The following is a 20,134-nucleotide window of genomic DNA, read 5'->3' as shown; positions in this document are numbered from 1 at the left end:
GTCACATCATCCTCCCTCCTGCCCTCCTTGGGGACAATATCCCTGCCCCGGCTGGTGAGCTGCGTGGGTGCTCTGTGGGCACTGCGGCCCCCAGGGCTCTGGAAAGAGTCTTCACAATCTGGTATGTTCTCTTGGTTCCGGCAGACTGAATTACTTTCCACTTCCCAAGCGGCCTGGCTCCTTCCCATCTCTGGGCCCTTCCTCCTGCTGTTTTCCACCTTTCATACCAGTTCAACTGTATTTCTTCTCTTTGTGTATCTACTCTTTCCTACTGTTTGATTTGGATATCTTTAACATATAAACATTGTTTGGCCTCCCAGATTTTATGCCCAACTCTGGGGAACCACGAAGCAGCTAGGAGTTCAAATAAAAGAAAACTGCATCTTGCCAGTTTTGACTGATCTGACCTGAAGTCCCAATTTGTTTGTTAATTCTTGATTCCCTTTGCGGTTCTCTTGGGGGAGGACAGGACCTCATCTTGTACAGAGCAGTGAATCACTGCCGTCTATTAAATCTTGAGCTGTAATTCAGGCAGAGCGCCGCTTGGCACAGGATTATGGATCTAAAAGATTAAAATCGATCTCAGTTTGGGACCCATGTCTTGTAAATTTTTTACCTACTGAATTTGAGTGAAGCAACATAAACGGTAAAAGCATAATTATTTTCCAAGATGGCTTCATAGCAAATAAGGCACCTTTTTCTTTTAAATGTTCATTCAGTTTTGAAAGAGAGACATGTAGCACGAGTGGGGGAGGGCAGAGAGAGAGGGAGACACAGAATCTGAAGCAGGCTCCAGACCCTGAGCTGTCAGCACAGAGACTGATGCCAGGCCCGAACCCACAAACTCTGAGATCATGACCCGAGCCAAAGTCAAACGTGCAACTGACTGAGCCAGCCAGGCGCCCCAAATAAGGCATCTTTATAAAAATAAACATCCAGAAGCCACCTTTACAGGGCTTGCTTTCTAAAGATTCCCTTGTGAATTGTCGTGTCTGGCCCTTACCCTCTTTAAAATAAAAATGTACGGAAATCTATTTCCCATTTGCAAGAAGAGTCCATGTGCCTTACTTAAGAAGGAGTGCTCAGGATTTAATGAGCCTGTGGCCGGCTCTAAGCTCATGACTAACTGTGTACATCAGGCAGTGTCTTCTAACTTCTCTGTAAAATGACAGCAGTCATACTATCCCCTTCCGAAGAGTGACGTATTGAAATGAGATAACATGCGTGTAGAGCCCGAGAACACTGACATATAGTAAGCGATCGACACGTGTAACTATTTTTGTTTTTATGTCTTTGTGCTGCGTTCCAATCCAAATCCGGTATTAGGTAATTTCTTCTTGGCTGCCTGACATGAAGATGTAAAATGTTGAGCCTAAACAATCATAGGAAAAAGTTTCTGAAATTTTTTCAACAAGCATTAGCCAAGAAGTATCTCCCTAAAGGACATTAGAAATATATCTTCTCAAGATACCAAGATATCACGGCAGAAGTACCGTTGATTGATTGTCCTCCTGGTGAAAGCGAGGCACTTGTTCAAAGAAATTATTTCACATTTTTTCCACAGATGTGACAGCCATGCAGGACCTTCGGTGTCTGTGAGGCGAACCGCTACGGTGAGTAACCAGAAGCGAAACGCTACGCTCAGGAATTGTGCCTTAATGAGCCCCCTCGTTGGCCACCTATGTAAATAGGCTTCTCCTTGGCTCAGTTTTACATTGACCTTAGACATCTTAGATTTCTCCTAGGGAGTTTAAAGTTTCCCAACTGTGGTGGGTTTCCAGGACTGAGGCCATCGTGTACCACTCAGCCCCTCAGCGGCATCTCTGACACTCTCCCACGGGCCACCCCTGTATATCCCTAAAGCACTGGGCAGAGGAAGACGTGAGAGGCGTTCACTGCCACCCTTACAACATCATTTGCGTTCAGAGTGGAAGCGAGGATTGGCTGGAGCAAGTTCACGTGGGGCGACTGACCCAACGTAACCCTCCACCAAGGGCTTAGACTTCAGTTTATCTGTTCACATGCTTACAAGATGGAGAAGCTGTAAGTCTTTGTGTCTCGCTTTTTCATGGTCTTAACTTTTGATCTTCACGTGCCTCTGTCTTACTGTGTGACTCATGTGTTTGGGCGATGAAAGAGAATGTTGGAAAGGCCCCAAGAGTGCAGGAGGAGGATAGAGGCAGTTTTCAATTTATTGCGGTCCTGGTACCAGTGCCCACATTTCTCTCGCTCTCTCCCTGTGCCCCGCCTTTTTTTTTTTTTTTTTTTTTTTTCCCAAAAAGCATGGTAGAATTCTAGTGAGGAGTACCTACAAACAGGGTTTCTTTATTTCAGAAACTTTTAAAAGAGAGTCCCCTTTCTTCTTCAGCCTAATGCTACCTCTTTGTGGACAACATGAGCCCTGTCTCCTCTACATGCTTGAGCCCCGGCCAGATGACCAGCACCAATAACTGCTTCCCTCTCTTTGCGAAGCTGCCATCATCCAGGCACCTGATGTAGATCATTTCGCTTGATCCCCAGAGAAAATCTGTAAAGTAGACTATTATTATCCCCATTTGAAAGATGAAGAAACTGAGGTTCAGAGAACTTGAAGATCATGTTCAAGGTCACTGGTGAATGGTAGAGTCGAGGTTAGAAGATCTGGGTTTCTGGGAGTCCACAGGCAGAAGTCAGTAATGCCTGGGGTTCTGTCAGCCCGGAAGCCCTGCTTGCTTATGATCACAGGGTTGCTCACCACCGGTAGACTGTCCTTTAACTGAGCAGGGGACCGAAGGGTCATGTCTCCAGCCCTGCTCCCGCATGCTTCTGGACTCATGCTTTTCCTTGGAGAAGTACTCAGAGCTGACCTCCCTCTATCGTTCGAGAGCGTTGGGGTCTGAAGCAGACGAGGGACCAAAAAGAATTGCAAATGCAAATGCAAAAGCCCTAAGAGACTCTCAACAATGAATTGCAGGAATCTACCCCCAAAACCAAGAGCACATTGCATACACCGCATGTTAGCCAACTTGACAATAAATTATATTTAAGAAAAAGAATTGCAAATGCCTGGAGGTTGAAAACAGTAGAGCTAATTTGGAACTCTCAGGATGTGACAATCCAGTCTGAGGATTAATAGGTTATCTTTTGCTGGCCCTCTTGATTGCTACTTGCATTTAACCATTTCACTACTCAGAAGCACGCCCTTCTAAAAGGGTAAGACCTGGGAAAAGAAATGAAACTGAAGCCAGTGATTGTTGACTCCCGTTAATAACTTTTATAAAAATTCGGAGAGAGAGGGGCACCTGGGTGGCTCAGTCGGTTAAGCGTCCAACCGTCAGCTCAGGTCATGATCTCGCAGTTCATGAGTTCGAGCCCGGCATCAGGCTCCGTGCTGTCAGCCTGCTTTGTTCTGTGTCTCCCTCTCTCTCTCTTCCCCTCCCCCACTTGCCCTCTCTCTCTCTCTCTCTCTCTCTCTCTCTCTCTCTCTCTCTCTTGAAAATAAATGGCACATTAAAAAAGGAAGTCAGAGAGAAAAAATAATGAAACTGTCTAAAGCAAAGGTTTTGTGTGATGTGTAGATTTCCATTACTTATTCATGGAAGTCTTATCTCCTTCACCTGCAAAAGGCTAGAAGTTGGCCATTGCTGCTGAGGCCATTGCTGCTTAGGTAATAAATTTCCCATCACTTGGTTAGCAGCCTGTCAGGAAGGGTACAGAGGGGATTCTGGTATTTTACAGGAGATTGTGCTACGTTGTTAGATGACCTTCCACTTAAAGCTGCTATTTAAACGTTTTTTTAATGTTTACTTATTTTTGAGAGAGAGAGAGAGCGTGAGCGAGCAGGGGACGCCACCACAGAGCCTGATGCGGGGCTCACACCCACGAACTGCAAGATCATGACCTGAGCCGAAACCAAGAGTCGGATGCTTAACTGACTGAGCCACCCGGCGCCCCAGAGAGCTGCTATTTAAACATTTTCATCAGCTTAACAGCAGCCAAGGTTCTCAGAAAAACAGAATTTTTAGAGCTAGAGAGAAGGTTAGAGATTTGTAGCTCAGAGTTTCTCCCAACCTCAGCACTACTGACATTTTGGACCGCGTCCTTCTCTGTTGCGGGGCCGTCGTGTGTTCAAACTCACAGGTAGGGAATGCCTATAGTTCTCCTCCACTCAAGTGTGACCATCAAAAATATCTCCAAAACATGCCAGTGTTCTCTGGGGAGCAGATCTCCCCCAGTGAGAGCCATCTCCTTATAGGTGAGGACACTGGGGTCAAAGTGGTCACCATTTCTGAGACAAAAGACAAAGACAGATAGCCTTGGCCACTTGATCACTCCTCGTCTCTGAACAGATTTTGGCTGGGCCTGATGTTAGGTGACACGCCAGCTCTGTTTCCACCCCCACCCCCACCCCCAACAACACACCGCCCGCGTACTCAGCACACCGGGCCAGCATGAGCTCCCCAAGGCCAGGACCATGTCTGCGCTCTTGTCTCTCCCCATGGCTTGGCACAATCTGAGCACTCAGAAATTGAAAGAAGAAATGAATGAGTGCTTCTAAGCTGCGGGTGCATTGGTGGATTTGGCCTTTGCCAGAAAACAGAGAATACATTCAGGAACACTCTGAAAAATTAATCTGTTGGCTTTGCCAAGGCGTTTGATAATATCACCGAGCTCAGGCTTCAGCTCCGACAGCTGTTGTACAGGTTTGGCCACCCTAGGAAGTTCTCAGATAGTCTAAGGTTACTCTGTGACAGAAGGTTTGTTTGTCTCATCATGTCAGGATTGAAGACAATATCAGTAGAGTGAATCGGGTTGAGTAAAAGCCCTCATTTTGCTTAGCCTCTTTTATGCACCGTGTTTGAGAATGTAACGGACATCCTAAAAGCCAGCATTTTCGGACTCTGGTGTCTAATTCTTTGGAACACTTTTCTAGTTCTTTTTTTAAAAAAGTTTTTTTTAATGTTCATTTATTTCTGAGACAGGGAGAGACAGAGCATGAGTGGGGGAGGGGCAGAGAGAGAGGGAGACACAGAACCGGAAGCAGGCTCCATGCTCCGAGCTGTCAGCACAGAGCCCGACGTGGGGCTCGAACCCACAAACCGTGAGATCGTGACCTGAGCAGAAGTCGGTCGCTGAACCGACTGAGCCACCCAGGCGCCCAACACTTTTCTAGTTCTTTAGGCTATAAGCATTGGCAGGAATCCTCCAGGAAATCCTCTGTAACCCCAGAAAAATAGCGATGACTAACAATGAGGACTCAGTAAGTGCTGGCCACCATTCGAAAGTGTTTTACAGCGATTAGTTCATAATCGTCAGCACCACCCAACGAGTGGGGGAGGGGTGCTGCTACTCTTATCATCATTCTTATTTCTTCATTTTACTAAGAAAGAAGTGAAGGTAGAGAAAGGTTAAGTAACTTGTCTAAAGTTATGCCACTATTAAGAGGCAGAAGTAGGGTTTTGAACTGGGTGGAACTCATGTGTTTGACCATTAGGCTTTCTTCCTTTAGATGTGCTTTTCCGAGTCCTAATACTGTACATATTTGGTGTCTCAATTTTTGTAATCTTTACTAGAAATCTCATACGTGTAATTTTCCACCTTGGTCTGCCATAAATCAGTCCCTAACTGCATGTACGTGGAGGGCATTGAATGCTTAAAGCAAGGTTTTTATCCACAGGGTTTATCAGCTAAATAAGGATCGTGTACGTGAGTAAAATACCCGTAAACAGCAACATAAAGAACAGGGTTAGGGGTCAGATCACATGAGTGTGAGTAGCCAGTGCCACCAGTTATTATTCATATGACTTAAGTAAGGCACTTATCCAGGATTCAGTGTTTCATCTGCAGAATGGGAATGATAATCCCTACCTCACTTGCAAATTTGTTCTAAGGATCTGATGAGAGAGGATATTTTGAAAGTATATTGAAAACGGAAGAAATGGGTGATTTTGCTCAAATATAAGATAGGTGGTATCGAGTGACTGTACAAAAATGGGTTGGAGAAGCGGGAAAAGGTATGGCAGGAAGAGAGGTGTTGGAATTCTGCTCAGTAAATACTAGCGAGTCACTTACACATGGATGCTATGCTGGGTGCACAGGATACAGAGGAGAATACTAGTCATTTTAGAAGGTGGTCCACTTACAGGGTCCTAACCCATTTGTCTTCAAATGCTTGGTTTCTTGGATCAGGGCGGGGACTGAAATGTGTGGTAGGCAGGAAGGAGAGAGGTCTAGTGGTAAAGTAGAAGTGGAAAGAAGGTCAACACTTCCGTAGGATATCATGGGTATAATAATATGCACCATGATGGGTGTAAAACCACGATGGTAACTAATTCTTCCCAGGGAGAAGAGCTCGCAGAAACAGAGATGAGCTGGACACTGAAGGGCGCATTGCCATTTCCTGAGAGGAGAGCGGAGAGGGCCGAGATAAGAGCAGAGACGTGGAGGTCTAGGACGAAGGGCACGACATTTTAGAGAACTGTGTGTAGTGAACTTGGAGCACAGGGCCCTTGAAGAGAGTTGGGGAGAGGAATGGCTGGAATTCAAGGTTGGAATAGCATTTCAACCCGATTTTGCTGCATGGAGGTGTTTTGAACCTCCTCGTCTAGGCTAGAATGGAAAATAGGCTTCATCTGTTATGGCAACTTCGTGGCGCGGAACATGGTTCGGAGGAGGGTTCTGAGTCCAAGGTGGAGTCCTGACTGAGGATCTGTGTGTGCTCTGGGCCCCAGAGGGATTTACCTCCATTCTCGGTAAGAGGAAACCTCTTCCCAGCGGCCTCAGAAGATGCTTCTAGCTAGGATAGAGTGTGCTAATAAACTAATGTAACAGTAAAGACAGGTGATTCGGCCTGGGCTCTGGAATCTCACGGACTGGGAAGAAATCCTTGCCTCCACCAGTGTGACCTGAATCAATTGACCTGACCTCTTGAAACTTCTTTTTTCTCAAAGTGGTCGTAATAATAGTACCAACTTCATCGGGTGGTTAAGATAATGAAAGAAGGTAACCTGTATAAAATGCTAGGCACGTTGCCTAGACCATCCAGCTGCTGCTGCTGCTGCTGCTGCTGCTAATAAAAACTAATTATGATACTACTCACATACAGCTCAAATAAAAGGGATCTATAGAGCAGTAATAGTGTTCAGTCGTCTCTGTGTTTGGTACCTACCGTTGCCTAGCATGACTTTTTTCTGTCTAACATTAGAGACAGAGAGAAAGACGGAGAGAGAGAAAATGCATATGAATCCCAAGCAGGCTCCATGCTCAGCGAAGAGCCTGATGTGGGGCTTGATCCCATGACCCTGGGATCGTGACCTGAGCCAAAATCAAGAGTCGAGCTCAACCAACTGAGCCGCCCCTAGGAGTGACTTTTTAAACCATTTTGTCACTGGAAAAAATACCCTTGCAGAGTTAAAATTGAGTGTAAACAAACTCTCTGTATTTTCTCTTAGTCATATAATTTGTACCTCTATGTAGGGGAAACATCCTTAACATGTTGGACGAGTAGTGTTGGTCTTGACGCAGAGGATTCGGGCAGACGTATGACCGAAGGAAGTTATATTCAGGGTCTCTAGTGGGCGATAATCCCTCCCATCTTTGAAAGGTTCATTTTCGCCTGAGCCCTCAGTCCAAGTATTTTTCACTTATGTACGAATTTGCATTATAAAAGGCATATGATCCAGGGGGCCAAAAGGAAGGTATTCTGGTCTAGATAGAGGAAATCTGGAGTGTGTTTGGATGTTAAAAATGGTTGAGAGACACTGATGCCGGCCATTCTCTTAATCAGATGCATGTAGTCCACACGAATGATTAGTTTCTGGTTATATTACCTCCAAATGGGATCTTACTGTAGTTTTGTTTTGCCTCTAATATTTGTTTACTTCTGAATTTTATATTAGTGTGTTAAGTTATATCCAATGATCTACATCCTAAGTTATCACAGGATTGTTTCTCTGCTATTCATAAATCTCTGTGTATATTCCATTACACATAGAACCGAAAATCACAAGTCAGTGAAATTGGGGCAGGGCTCCTACAAGACATAATGACTCAGATCTTGAGGAAAAAACTAGCAGGAGTAAAAATACTGGATTGTGAGGAATATAGAAATCAGGAGAACCTGGGGTTTGGAATTGGACAGACCTGTGATAGAGAAGTAAAAAAGCTGGAGCTTTGGAAAAGTTAGAGATTGGTCTTGGGCATTCAAGGGAAATGAAACATAATGGCGAACACCAAATGGAAAGAGAAAACTTGGGGGGAAGAGGCACCCAAGCAGCAAGGACTGGGGAGCAGAGTGAGCTGACCACAGTGGCTGAATGGAAAGTGCTGGCCTTGTTCAGGGCCGGGTGCAGAAGGAGTTACAGACGGAGTCCTCGGCGGCGAAGAGATGGTGTGACAGAGGAAATGCAAATGGTGTTTTGGCAAAAGAAGGTGAAGCTGTGGGAGGGGGTAATCCCCCAAGGTCAGGGAGACAAATTAAGCTTGAATGTAGGGTAGTGATGGATTTGGAGAAATCGAGATAGGGGGCGCCTGGGTGGCTCGGTCAGTTAAGCGTCTGACTTCCGCTCAGGTCATGATCTCATGGTGAGTTCGAGCCCTGCGTCGGGCTCTGTGCCGACAGCTCAGAGCCTGGAGCCTGCTTTGGATTCTGTGTCCCCCTCTCTCTCTGCCCTTACCCCACACTCGTTCTCTCCCTCTCTCTCTCTCAAAAATAAGTAAAAATTTAAAAAATTAAAATATATCAAGATAAACAGTTGCTGTAAAGAAAGGAAAACATCATTAGCTCTACATCATCCTCCTAAACCCTGTAGAACCAGCAATGGTGTTTCAGAAAAAACCCAACCATTTATAAGGTCATACTTTGTAGCGCCTTTGATTCAGAGAGCATCGTTAATCAGTTCCTTATGTCTGTCCGGGAGGTTCTGCCATTCTGCATGAACGCTATGGATAGAAATACTTTTTGTTTTCCTCTAAATGCAAGTTCACAAATCTTAAGGTCCACTACAAGCTTCAGGTAGCCAGCTCTTGACAGACCTGAGGACGGTGTTAAATCGAAAATTCCAGCCACTGGGGCCATGAAGACCACACTCCCAATTCAAGAGGTCGATTTCTTCACTGTTTTCCAGGACGCTCCCTAAGATTTGTGTGGTGCTGTGTAAGTTTGTAGGAGTGTTTGGCAGACAGACGCTCAATAATTGCTTGCAGACTCATACTAAAAACCATTAGTGTAGGTACAGAGAAGTTTGTGATCACTTGCAAATGACAGAAACAATGAAACACTGTACGTTGAGAAAGCAGTGTTAGAAAAATTGATGTGTGGTCCTTAGACTTTACGTTTTGGGAAATTTTTGCGGAGACACGTGAGTGTTCTGGCTAGGGAAGGTCCACAAATAATCTTGCATTTTCTGTTTTAAAATTAGCAGGCCAAAATATACAGTTCACCTGTGGAAAATCAACCGGTTGACAGTGTCTTTGTCCCCGGGCGAGCAGGCATGAGGGAGGGAAGTGGTATGCCTCCCTGGGATGCTTCACAGCTGGAAAACGAGTTTTTCCAAGGTAAGTCTATGCATTGAACTGCCTTGGGACTCCCTGCGCTAAAGCAAATAGTGATTACAGTTTGTATTAAAATGCTCGAAACATATCATACCCTGTACTTTATTTTTGAAATCCTTTTATTTACCTTATCTGAAGAGGAGGCCGTTATGCTATTTATTGTATTGCTTTATGTTTATTTATTTATTTTCGAGAGACAGAGCGAGAGTAGGGAAGGAGCAGAGAGAGCTAGGGAGACAGAGAATCCCAAGCAGGCTGTGTGCTGACAGGACAGAGCCCATTGTGGGGCTCAGTCTCACAAACCGTGAGATCATGACCTGAGCCAAAATCAAGAGTGGGATGCTCAACCAACGGAGCCACCCAGGTGTACCTGTTATCTGCTATTAACACAAATATTAAAGAATCTTATATTTGAATATAATCTAAACAAATATGCCCAGACCAAGGCTGATAAATCTGTGGAGTGAGAGTAATGTTTAATATTAACCTCCGGTAAAAGGAAATGCCTTTTTAGGAAATATGTCTATAAAGTACTGTTCCTAACAGACGTTTATTGTTCCCAATCAGTACCTAAAGGCACAGTGGTGAAATCTGTTGTTGAACAATTAGTCTTGTACAACAGATGACAATAAAGACTGAAACAGATTCCAAAAGTAACTACATGCACATGAATGTTATTATTATATAAGCATAGCTCCTTTTTTTAAAATGTTTTTAATGTTTATTATTTATTTTTGAGAAAGAGAGAGAGAGGGAGAGAGCGTGAGCAGAGGAGGGGCAGAGAGAGAGGGAGACATAGAATCTGAAGCAGGCTCCAGTCTCTGCACAGAGCCCAATGCGGGGCTTGAACTCATGAACCATGAGACCATGACCTGAGCCAAGGTCAGACGCTTCACAGACTGAACCACCCAGGTGCCCCAAGCATGGCTTCTCTTTGCATAAGTTATTCGGTATCAAAAATAAGGCTGGGCATCTAAAAGTGAACTCTGAAGTCATTCACCAGCTTCACCCTGAGGAACTAAATCCGATTGGCAAGGCAAGGGCTCTGTAGTTGGGACAGGTGGGGTGGTCAGTGAGGGATGTCCAGCTAGGGGGTCAGCCTTTCAGTAAGATGGCTCCTGGCAGAGAACTTGCTTCAGAGAAAAGAAGCCCAGAGGAAAATCTCTGTTCTAAAACACAGCTTTCGCTAGTACAGGAGAGCTACTGTTTACAAAATGAAAAAAAATGATTTGTCTTCTCTGAAAATAAAGAGGAAACACAGATTTTTTTTTTTTTTTTTTTTTTTTTTTTTTACCTCAAGAGTAATGAATAAAACAGCACTACTTGGGATTATAAGTGGCTTTGAACAATTTAGAAGCTTTCTCTGGGGATGTTAAGAGGTGTTATAACTGGGGAGGATTCCAGGTGATTTCACCTCTTTTGTTATACTTTCTTCTATTTTCTGTTATTTACCATATATATGTTGCCCTTGTAGGCAGCAAAAGACTTTAAGGGGAAAAAAACTACGAACAGCTGGAAACAGAGAACAGAAATCAGAGACATTTTATTACAATTTGTTTTAAAGACGGATTTTTACTCATTACATAGTTTTGTTTCCTTTTTGCCTCACCTTACGGTTTGGCACTGTTTGATTTTTGTGTGTGTAGATATATGGAATTATTTCAGAGACTGGAGATAATTTTCTTCCTTCATTTTTTTATTTCAGGATGATTCCCTGAAGAATTCCTTAGTTATAGATCTTTAATGCTCAAGATTAGTTCTTCTGCTGGCTGTGCATACTTAAATAGCACCAGCTTACAAATAAAATAGGGTGGGGAAAATCCAGAACATCAAAACTCTCTTCAGTACCTGCCTTAACCTAGTTGACATGTCCGCAGATACATCCCACATACGTTCACAAATACTGACTCTGTCACTGCAGAGTTAAAAATCAGAATTTTTAAATGATTATTTATTTACTTTTGAGGCGGGAGGGACAGAGAGAGAGACACAAAGAATCCAAAGCAGGCTCCAGGCTCTGAGCTGTCAGCACAGATCCCGACGCGGAGCTCGAGCCCACAAACCATGAGATCATGACCTGAGCCGAAGTCAGATGCTTAACCGACTGAGCCACCCAGGTGCCCCCAAATCAAATTTTTTAATGACAAATAATTTTAAATAACCAAGGAGAGAATGTATCATTTTATGTAACAGAGGAAGAAAGGTATGACTTCTCCAGCAGCTTAAATAATCCCATAACTTATTTCTCAGACAACTTTTGATTCTCATTAATGAACATTTCTTCAATAAACACATAATCTGTGTGTTTGTATTTATTGGAACATGAATGTGGTAAAGTATATCCACTATAGGATGGCCCTTAGGGAATCTTGAGACCTTAAAAAATTATGGTTCTATTTAAATTCTGAGAGGTTTTTATTGAGGAAAAGAGGTCAAATATGATTAAATAAACACAATTCAAAGACACAGAACCTGTGGTCCTTGTAAGCATGATCTCTGGGGCTCAGATCGCCCTAGGTCCTCTGTGTTATGAAGAGGTCACTGAACTCTGACATGGACACCGCCCTCTGACCTTGCCATTGAGAGAAACAGGAGCAAACATTGCTTAATGGCAGCGACTTCAAATCCTTGTAACATTATGAGCTTATAGTGAAATCATCTTTATAGTTCACTGAAAGAAAGAATGAAAAGCGAGCTTTTATGGCACAGGCGCTGCATTGTGCAGACCCAGGAGACTGACTGCCTGGATCCACTTACTAGCTGTGTGTCCCCAGCAACGGAATCTGTTCATGCCTCAGTTTCCTCATTTACAAGACAAGCACAGTAATAGTACCAATCTTATAAGGTTATGTGAGGATTTAATGAGTTAATAAATTAAGTGTTTAGAACTGGGCCTGACACATAGAAAGTACAATATTATAGGGGTGATAATGGGTCTTAATTTTTCCAGGAAAAAAACAATCGACCATGAGCATATCATTTAACAATATTGTATAGAACTCTAAATTTTATATGTTGCTCAAATCCATCCAAATAAGAATGTTTATAAATTTTTTAAATTTTTATTTATTTATGTATTTATTGATTTATTTAGAGAGCTAGAGCATGAGTGGGGGGAGGAGCAGAGAGAAGGGAGACACAGAATTGGAAGCAGGGTCCAGGCTCTGAGCTGTCAGCACAGTGCCCGACGCAGGGCTGGAACTCACGAACTGTGAGGTCATGACTTCAGCCAAAGTCGGACGCTTAACCAACTGAGCCACCCGGGTGCTCCTATAAATTTTATAAAGTGTGTTTATAAATTACCTGCTTAAGCTTTTGGTAGTAGTGCCATTTGCTTAACAGTACAACTAAGAAATCACGCGTTATTTATAGACTCTCATTCTTATTGCAGTCCTCTGAGGTAAGCATGGTGGGAAATATCTTAGCTACCCTAGTGACACAAAAGATGAGCTAAAAAGTAAAAACACCACAATTAAAATGTTGTGGTTAGAAAACAAAAATGTAGCTTTATGTTCTTAAGGCATCGTGGAAGGTTAGTTTTGAAAAAGTATGATTTGGAAAAGCGTGAAAAAAGAAACTTCTACCACAACCTTGTAAAAGTCACAGTCTCTTAAAAACATAATCTAAATTAATGTCACCACATTTATATAAAGAGTCTCCTGGGTGGCTCAGTCGGGTGAGCGTCCAATTTTGGCTTGGGTCATGATCTCATGGTTCGTGGGTTCGAGCCCTGCATCGGGCCTCTGTACTGACAGCTCGCAGCCTGGAGCCTGCTTCAGATTTGGTGTCTTCCTCTCTCTCTCTCTCTGCCTCTCCCCTACTCATGCTCTCTCTGTCTCTCAAAAATAAACATTAAAAAAAATTTTTTTAAATAATAAATGATTTTATTTCTTGAAGAAGGACCTCAAAAACTCATTATTATTAGACTGTAAAATCTCATACAAAAAAAAAAAAAAACCAAACCTGACTCATATTCTCCTTTCAGTTTTAGACGACTTGGATAATAAACTGGCTCAGGAACAATGTCCAAGCTCAGGGAATACCACAGCACCTCTCAACTATGGATCAAGAGCACAGTGCAGTCATTTTTACTCCAGGGGGAACACGCACGGAAATATCACGGGAAGTTACCAAAACCACCATAATGGAGCTTCTAATATGTCTATCTATGACATCCTAAGACCAGGAACCCCTAGGGAAGGTTTTAAAACCTTTTCTCCTAGAACAAAAACAATTTATGATATGTACAGGACAAGGGAGTCCAGACTCTCAAAAGAAGATTACGTGCAAAAGAATAGCTTCGGTAGTACTTCTCTGTGTTTCGACAGCAGGCAGCCATCAACTTCACCGGCTACAATATATTTCACAACAAGAAGCTTACATTTTCCAACAATAACTCAGAACAAGAGTGGATTTATACCACCAAGACACCAGCAGAGCCCCAAGAGAACTCCTTTATCATCCATTATATGGAATAGATCAGATACTTCCGGAGGTAGGCAGAGCCACGAAGAATTCCTGGGGGCACCTTCACCGATGGAGATTGACTCTGCTGACCAGTATGTGTATCCCAGGTGTTTTCAGGAGAATAGGAGATACGAATTTTACCGTTCGCAGAGTGTTTACCAAGGTGTTCATTTAGACACCTACATGGATAATGCAATGAGTCCTGACCCATTTGAGAACTCAGAAAATATGCCATTCTACCATCAAGAACACCCATTTGCTAGATCTTTCTCTAGCAATACCTTTGGACGAAACAGGGAACAGAGATTTAAACAAAGTCCTCTTTGGGGCCAACACGAAGAACATTCTTTCTGGTCTGACTTCCCTCAAAGTAGGCATCCATTCACTTCTCACAGAGACTCCGAAATGATATCCATGGAAGTGTCAGCTGGTCACAGCCATAGCATTCACTCTCAACACTGGGGACCATTTTCTCCTGGTTACAAAACAAATATTTTCAGAGGTCATGAAGAGCCACATCTCTGGCAGTTTGACTCTCAGACAACCACACTGGAGAGCACGGAGGTGTCGCGAGGCAATGAGAGCCAGACGACTCATTTCAGCATGCCAAACGTTTGCCCTGGGACGGGTCCCAGCTATCACAGCACATCTGGCAGGTCAGCATGCCAACAGGGCGGTCCTCCTACAGAAGTACACCTGGACAAAGAACCTTACTCGTTTGGAAATACTCAGACGACTCTAGCATCCTCATTCAACACCTCCTTCCCCCCGATTCCCGATGACAGAGGGAACCCTCAGAGGCCGAGCTTTCAGGATCCCACAGTTGCTGTGCACAAAATTAAGCCTGCCTCTCTGCCAATAAAAAGCTATACGGAAGTCACTGTGACCAAGAGCGATTCGGTCGATTCTCCACCTCTTACTGAAAGCCCACCCAGTATCTTGGTCACACAAGTGACTAAGGAGAAAGTCTTGAAGGAATCTCTTCGGGAAGAAGACAAACAACTACACAAGATGGACCGGACACACATGACAAGTGAAGTCCCCCAACCGGTCTCACAGACAGTAACCTCTAACCATGCCTCTGATGTTCAAAATCCCCTCTCCCAGGACTCAGCCGAGGGCAAAGGGTTTGCTTTTAATGCATCTACCACAGTAAGTTCAAAGAGGTCACCTGGAGTCATTTCCAGGAAAGAGAGCCCCAAAATTCATATATCACACAGAGAGCGTTCCAATGAACTTAAAAAAGATAAGAATCACACGGGGGACAGAAAACTTGGCTCAGCAACTTCCCTTGCTTTCGTTCAGGAACGCACAACAGCGTCTTGGCCCAGCCCAGATCAAGGTTGTCACCAGGAAGTAAGAGCAAGTACTGAAGCTATTTCAGGCATTATTAAAAATAACCACTGGAGCTCTGGACCTGCTGATGGTCAAAAGGCACAGTCTGCAGAAAAGCCTGCTATTTCAGATACCAAGGAAGAACAAGGTACCACAAGTCCTTCCACCAACTGTAGCAAACCAGCTGCTCGTCGTAAGATCCCACGCGATTCTTCAGATCTGTCATCGGGTATACTACCTGGCTCCTCACCATCGAATAATTCTTTCCTTGACACTCCGGCGATTCCTTCAACAACAGTGTTCTCCAGGAAAAGTCCTTCGGGCAAGGATCCATCTCCGGGAGAAAGAGCACAAAAGGACAATGATAGCAAGGACCAAAGTGATCAGTTTGCCCTAAGCCCCTCAGAAAACCCAAAGCGTAACGATGAGTGTGTACTTGTACACATTGAGGCAGTTGATGTTGCCAAATGGCGTTCTCCCTCTCCTTTCAAGGATGGGAAAGGAAAAGGAAAAGTAAGGCGACGCATAGCCTCTCTGGAGAAGTTAAGCAAAATGGAAAGGAGATCAGCACCCACCAGTGATAACAGTAGCTCCGTGGAGATGAATCAAAGCAATTCCAAGCCTCCTGAAGTTCACACGACTTCCTGCACCTCACCAACGAAATCAGCCAGATTTCTCATCAATAACAGGAAGTCGGAAAGTAAGATAATGGCTTCTCCGTGTAGGAATGAACCACTTCCATTCCAAGTCAAAAATAATGTGGAACACCCAGCAGGGAAGTATACATTGAACAAATTTGGTCCCACTTCTTCTGAGTCAGAAAGCAAATGTTCCAAAGCAGTGTCAGACTCGGTCCCAGTAGCACCTGAAGCCACAGAGAAGGTGACAAACCTGAAAAACATTGGGTTTGCTTCTGTTAGAAAAGGACCACTTCCGTTCCTCATCAAGAGGGCCATGTCATGTCCCTCAGGGGTACCAGATGCCTCAGATGGGAGAGACAAAAGAGAAGAATGCTTGGTCTCAAACACAGATGATTCTGCTGTAACACTAAAACCTTGGGAGGCGATCATTAGCCCTCTGGAAAATAATTCACCTGTTAGCGATTTGTCTTGGCCAAAAAGACACCACCAAAAGCAATACTTTCCAGAATGCACTGAAAAGGATGGTAAAATTGCTGCCTCCGGGACAGGCCTATTTTCCCTTTCAAACGAAGACCCTCTGCCTTTCTCTTCAGACGCGTCAAGAAAAGAAAGTGGGAAAACGTTACGTAAATTTAAGACCACTAGTACGTTTTCTGTTTCTGGCGATGAAGATAATGTAAAATGTCTTGAGGTGGTTTCAGTATATTACACTCTACCAAGGAAATACAGCAAAAAATTCTCTAACATTCTTGAAAAGTATACACGATATATCGATTCACTTACGGAATCAACTAAAGTGGAGACTGAAACCTTTCCCAATGCTTTTGAGAAAGAAAAGCTAAATTATTCTACCCAAGAGCAGTCAGGAACACCTTCATCTGAAGGTCTAAAGATGCTGGTCACCTCTGCTCAGGAGAAGACCCACTGTCTTTCTCACACCAGTGAAAATATGACCGTTTCACAATTACCAAGCCTTTGGCCCTCAGAACCAACATTACAGGAAGTGGATTCTACTGAGGCACGTGTTTCTCTTCATAAACGAGAATCTAAAACTGGAGGGATTTCCCCAGATAACTTCGCTAAAACACCCCTAGGTGATTCAGAGAGCAGAAAAGAGAGAGGGAAAAGATCACAAAGCGAAACTCTGCCTCCTTCATCAATGCTTCAGGAAAAAAAAGTTACAGAAGAGAAAGCTGAAAACTGTCAGCAATCCAGTAAATCGGGCAACAGCGGTCCTTCTAATCTCCCAGCCCATTCAGAAGAGAATGTTGGAAGTTCCCAAAATGGAAGAAGTTCCGGGGAATGTGTAGGTACTAGGATAGCCATCACAGCTCCTGGAACCGGAGAAGGCCTTCCGAGAGAGATCGCGGACGGCAGTTCCAATGGATTGCAGCCTAGTCAATTAAGAGGGGAAATTGGAACAGATTTCCAAAAAGTGACTAGTAAACCACTTTCTGACTTGGAAAGCCAAGTCTTTGCTCTTACTCCAGCTTTGCATAAACTACAGCTTTTTGAAGGGACTTGTTCAGGTGAACCAGATTTAGACAGTTTGCAGTCTGAACCCAGAGAGCTACCTCCAAGGAGTCAGGAGATAAGCATGACAGAGAACAGCAAGGCTGAAGATGAAATGCTAAAGTTGGCATGGGATCAACCTTCATTTCCTGGAGGAAACAGTAAACAGAAAACCAGCTTGGATGACCCAGAAAAAGGGAAAAACAGATCCGTAGTTAAACACAGATTGGCAGCCATGTCCAAAGCAAGCAGAAAATTCCCAGCTAAAGATTTAAGCCCCAGAAGACACGTAGCTACTATCTTCCCCCAAAGTGGGAACAGTTCTGGCTTTGGCAGCTTATCTCTTGGCACGGCCGAGTGCAACCTGCCGTCCCCTGAGCCTACTCCAAAGTCCATAGAGTCCAGAAATGAAAGCAGGTTGAGTTGCCATATAACGGATGTGGAAAAGTCAGAGAACTCTCTCCAGGTTCCTGTAATACCCAGTAGAGAAGCTTCCACACACTTAAGCAATCCGAAGTCTAACAGCATTTCACAGCTACAGCAGAATGGGGCTAAAAATATCTCAGAATCATCACCAAAGTATGAGAAGTCTCAAGATGTAACAGCAGCTCAGACTTTGGAAAGAGAGTCAAGAACTTTGGCCCAACCCACATTCCCCAACCTCTGGGAAGCAGACTTCTCTGACCATCAGAGAAGAATAAACCTTCCTTTTCCTTTGGAGCCTACAGAGAAATCTAGAGTAAGCATTCCATTGGCCAGTTATCAGCAACAACAAAGAAGTGCTTCATCTCTGGAGTGGGGACCTGAACTGCACCCCTATCGTTCAAACAGTTTAAAAAGCATCAATGTGCATGGCGATCTGGTACGCAAAAGTCATCCTCCAAAGGTCAGGGGGCGCCATTTTTCTGAGAGCACTTCTATTGACAATGCCCTGAGTGAACTGACCCTCGGGGATGAATTCTCTGGCAACAGCGGATACAGTCGAAGATTCAGATCCTTTTCTGAGCTTTCCTCCTGTGATGGAAATGAAAACCGGACTTTGGGTGGCGGCAGAACAAAAATGGGGCCCAAGTTTGCAACATCTATATCTAGACCTATTGACTATGGAATTTTTGGGAAAGAACAACAGTTGGCTTTCTTGGAGAATGTAAAGAGGTCACTCACACAAGGAAGATTATGGAAACCAAGTTTTCTTAAGAACCCCGGCTTCCTGAAAGATGATGTAATTAACCATCCTCAGCCAACAGAGCTACCAAGCTCAGATTCTCCTAGCGGCCAGATGCCGGAAGATGCCTTATCTCCAGGCGCACCACTTTGTATCTATGAAAAGACTCCAGTAGACTCAGATTGTGACACGGACACAACCACGGATGACGAATACTATCTGGATGAAAATGACAAAGAGTCAGAACTGTGAGGCTTCTTCAGTAACATGCATATAACCTTTCCACCAAAAGTTTGTAATGGAAATCAAGTGTACATGTGTATGCCCTTGAGAAGGACACATATAAAAAAGATCTAGTGTGGGCAGCACCTGCTCTGAAACTACCCAGATTCTCTTTTTTTCCCCCCACTCTATAATATATAAACATATATAAGCATTATATGCTTCCTAAATTCTAGAACAAATGAATTCTTGTTTTGGGGGGGGGGTTTCTCTGCCGTTTTATATATATATATATATATATATATATATATATATATATATATATATATATATATTCATTCTGAGCCTTTCTCCCCTCCCTCCACTTCATCTCTAATTCACTATCCAATTTTGGCTTTCTGCTTTACTTTCTCCCTAACTTTTTTACACCTTTCACTGTCATTTATAACCCTAGTGTCCCAGGCGTACACAAAACTTATTAATTACCCAGAACAACCAGAAAATTCTGTATGGCCTCTTCCAATCCATGCCCTATATTCAGGACATTAAAAAAAATGTAGGGATGATGACAATGGAGTAAATATTATCATCCTGTTTGACTCATCAGCATTTAGAAGGATTAGGGTTTTTTTTTCTTTCTTTCAAACAAAAATAAGGAAATTTTCACAAGGGCATGGTGTTATATCCATAGTGAAGCCAGGGAGCAGATGTTTGATGTATTTGTTGAGGTTACAGAAGAGGAGCTGAATCCCCTTCAAACCAAAAAATATGAGTACTCCTGGCAATACCTTTGAAGACGTTGGTACGGTCTGGGTGACTTGTTAAGGACTGAATTAAAAAAAAAAATTTTTTTAACGTTTATTTATTTTTGAGAGAGAGAGTGCAAGCGGGGGAGGGGCAGAGAGAGAGAGAGACAAAGAATCTGAAGCAGGCTCCAGGCTCTGAGCTGTCAGCCCAGAGCCCAATGCAGGGCTCCACCTTAGGAACCATGAGATCACTGCCTGAGCCGAAGTTGGACGCTTAACCCACTGAGCCACCCAGGCATCCCTAAGGGCTGAATTTTAATCTAGTCGATGAGACTCAGACTAGGCAACATGCTGTTGCAGAAGGTGGCTTGGCCACAGACTGTGCTTAGGAAGGGAGCATGACTGGGCCTGCAGGTACGTGGACGTCTGTCATGAGACTGGCTTATCCTCACTGCAGCTTTCTCCTCAGCTGGTTTTTCTCATTTCTCCAGGACAATCCGTTTCTCTATTTTTAT

The 20,134-nt window shown here is 43.7% G+C and overlaps 1 protein-coding gene across 3 annotated transcripts in view; it reads left to right on the top strand.

The window, feature by feature from the left end:
* EXPH5 (exophilin 5) overlaps nucleotides 1-19,053 on the top strand; it is a 76,604-nt gene extending 57,551 nt beyond the window's left edge. For 2 of the 3 annotated variants that reach the window (XM_042906037.1, XM_042906035.1), the window contains 3 exons: nucleotides 1,565-1,613; nucleotides 9,399-9,534; nucleotides 13,517-19,053. In XM_042906037.1, the coding sequence (XP_042761971.1) occupies nucleotides 1,565-1,613; nucleotides 9,399-9,534; nucleotides 13,517-18,903 (5,572 nt within the window). In that variant the 3' untranslated portion in view covers nucleotides 18,904-19,053. The remainder of the gene's footprint in view (nucleotides 1-1,564; nucleotides 1,614-9,398; nucleotides 9,535-13,516) is intronic. The other variant, XM_042906036.1, reaches the window with a different exon arrangement.
* The last annotated feature ends 1,081 nt before the right edge of the window (nucleotides 19,054-20,134 follow it).

The sequence above is a fragment of the Panthera leo genome, chromosome D1, assembly GCF_018350215.1.
Source record: "Panthera leo isolate Ple1 chromosome D1, P.leo_Ple1_pat1.1, whole genome shotgun sequence".
Taxonomy (NCBI): Eukaryota; Metazoa; Chordata; class Mammalia; order Carnivora; family Felidae; genus Panthera; species Panthera leo.
The sequence above is the reverse complement of the archived record's forward strand: the minus strand, read 5'-3'. Positions and strand labels throughout refer to the sequence as shown.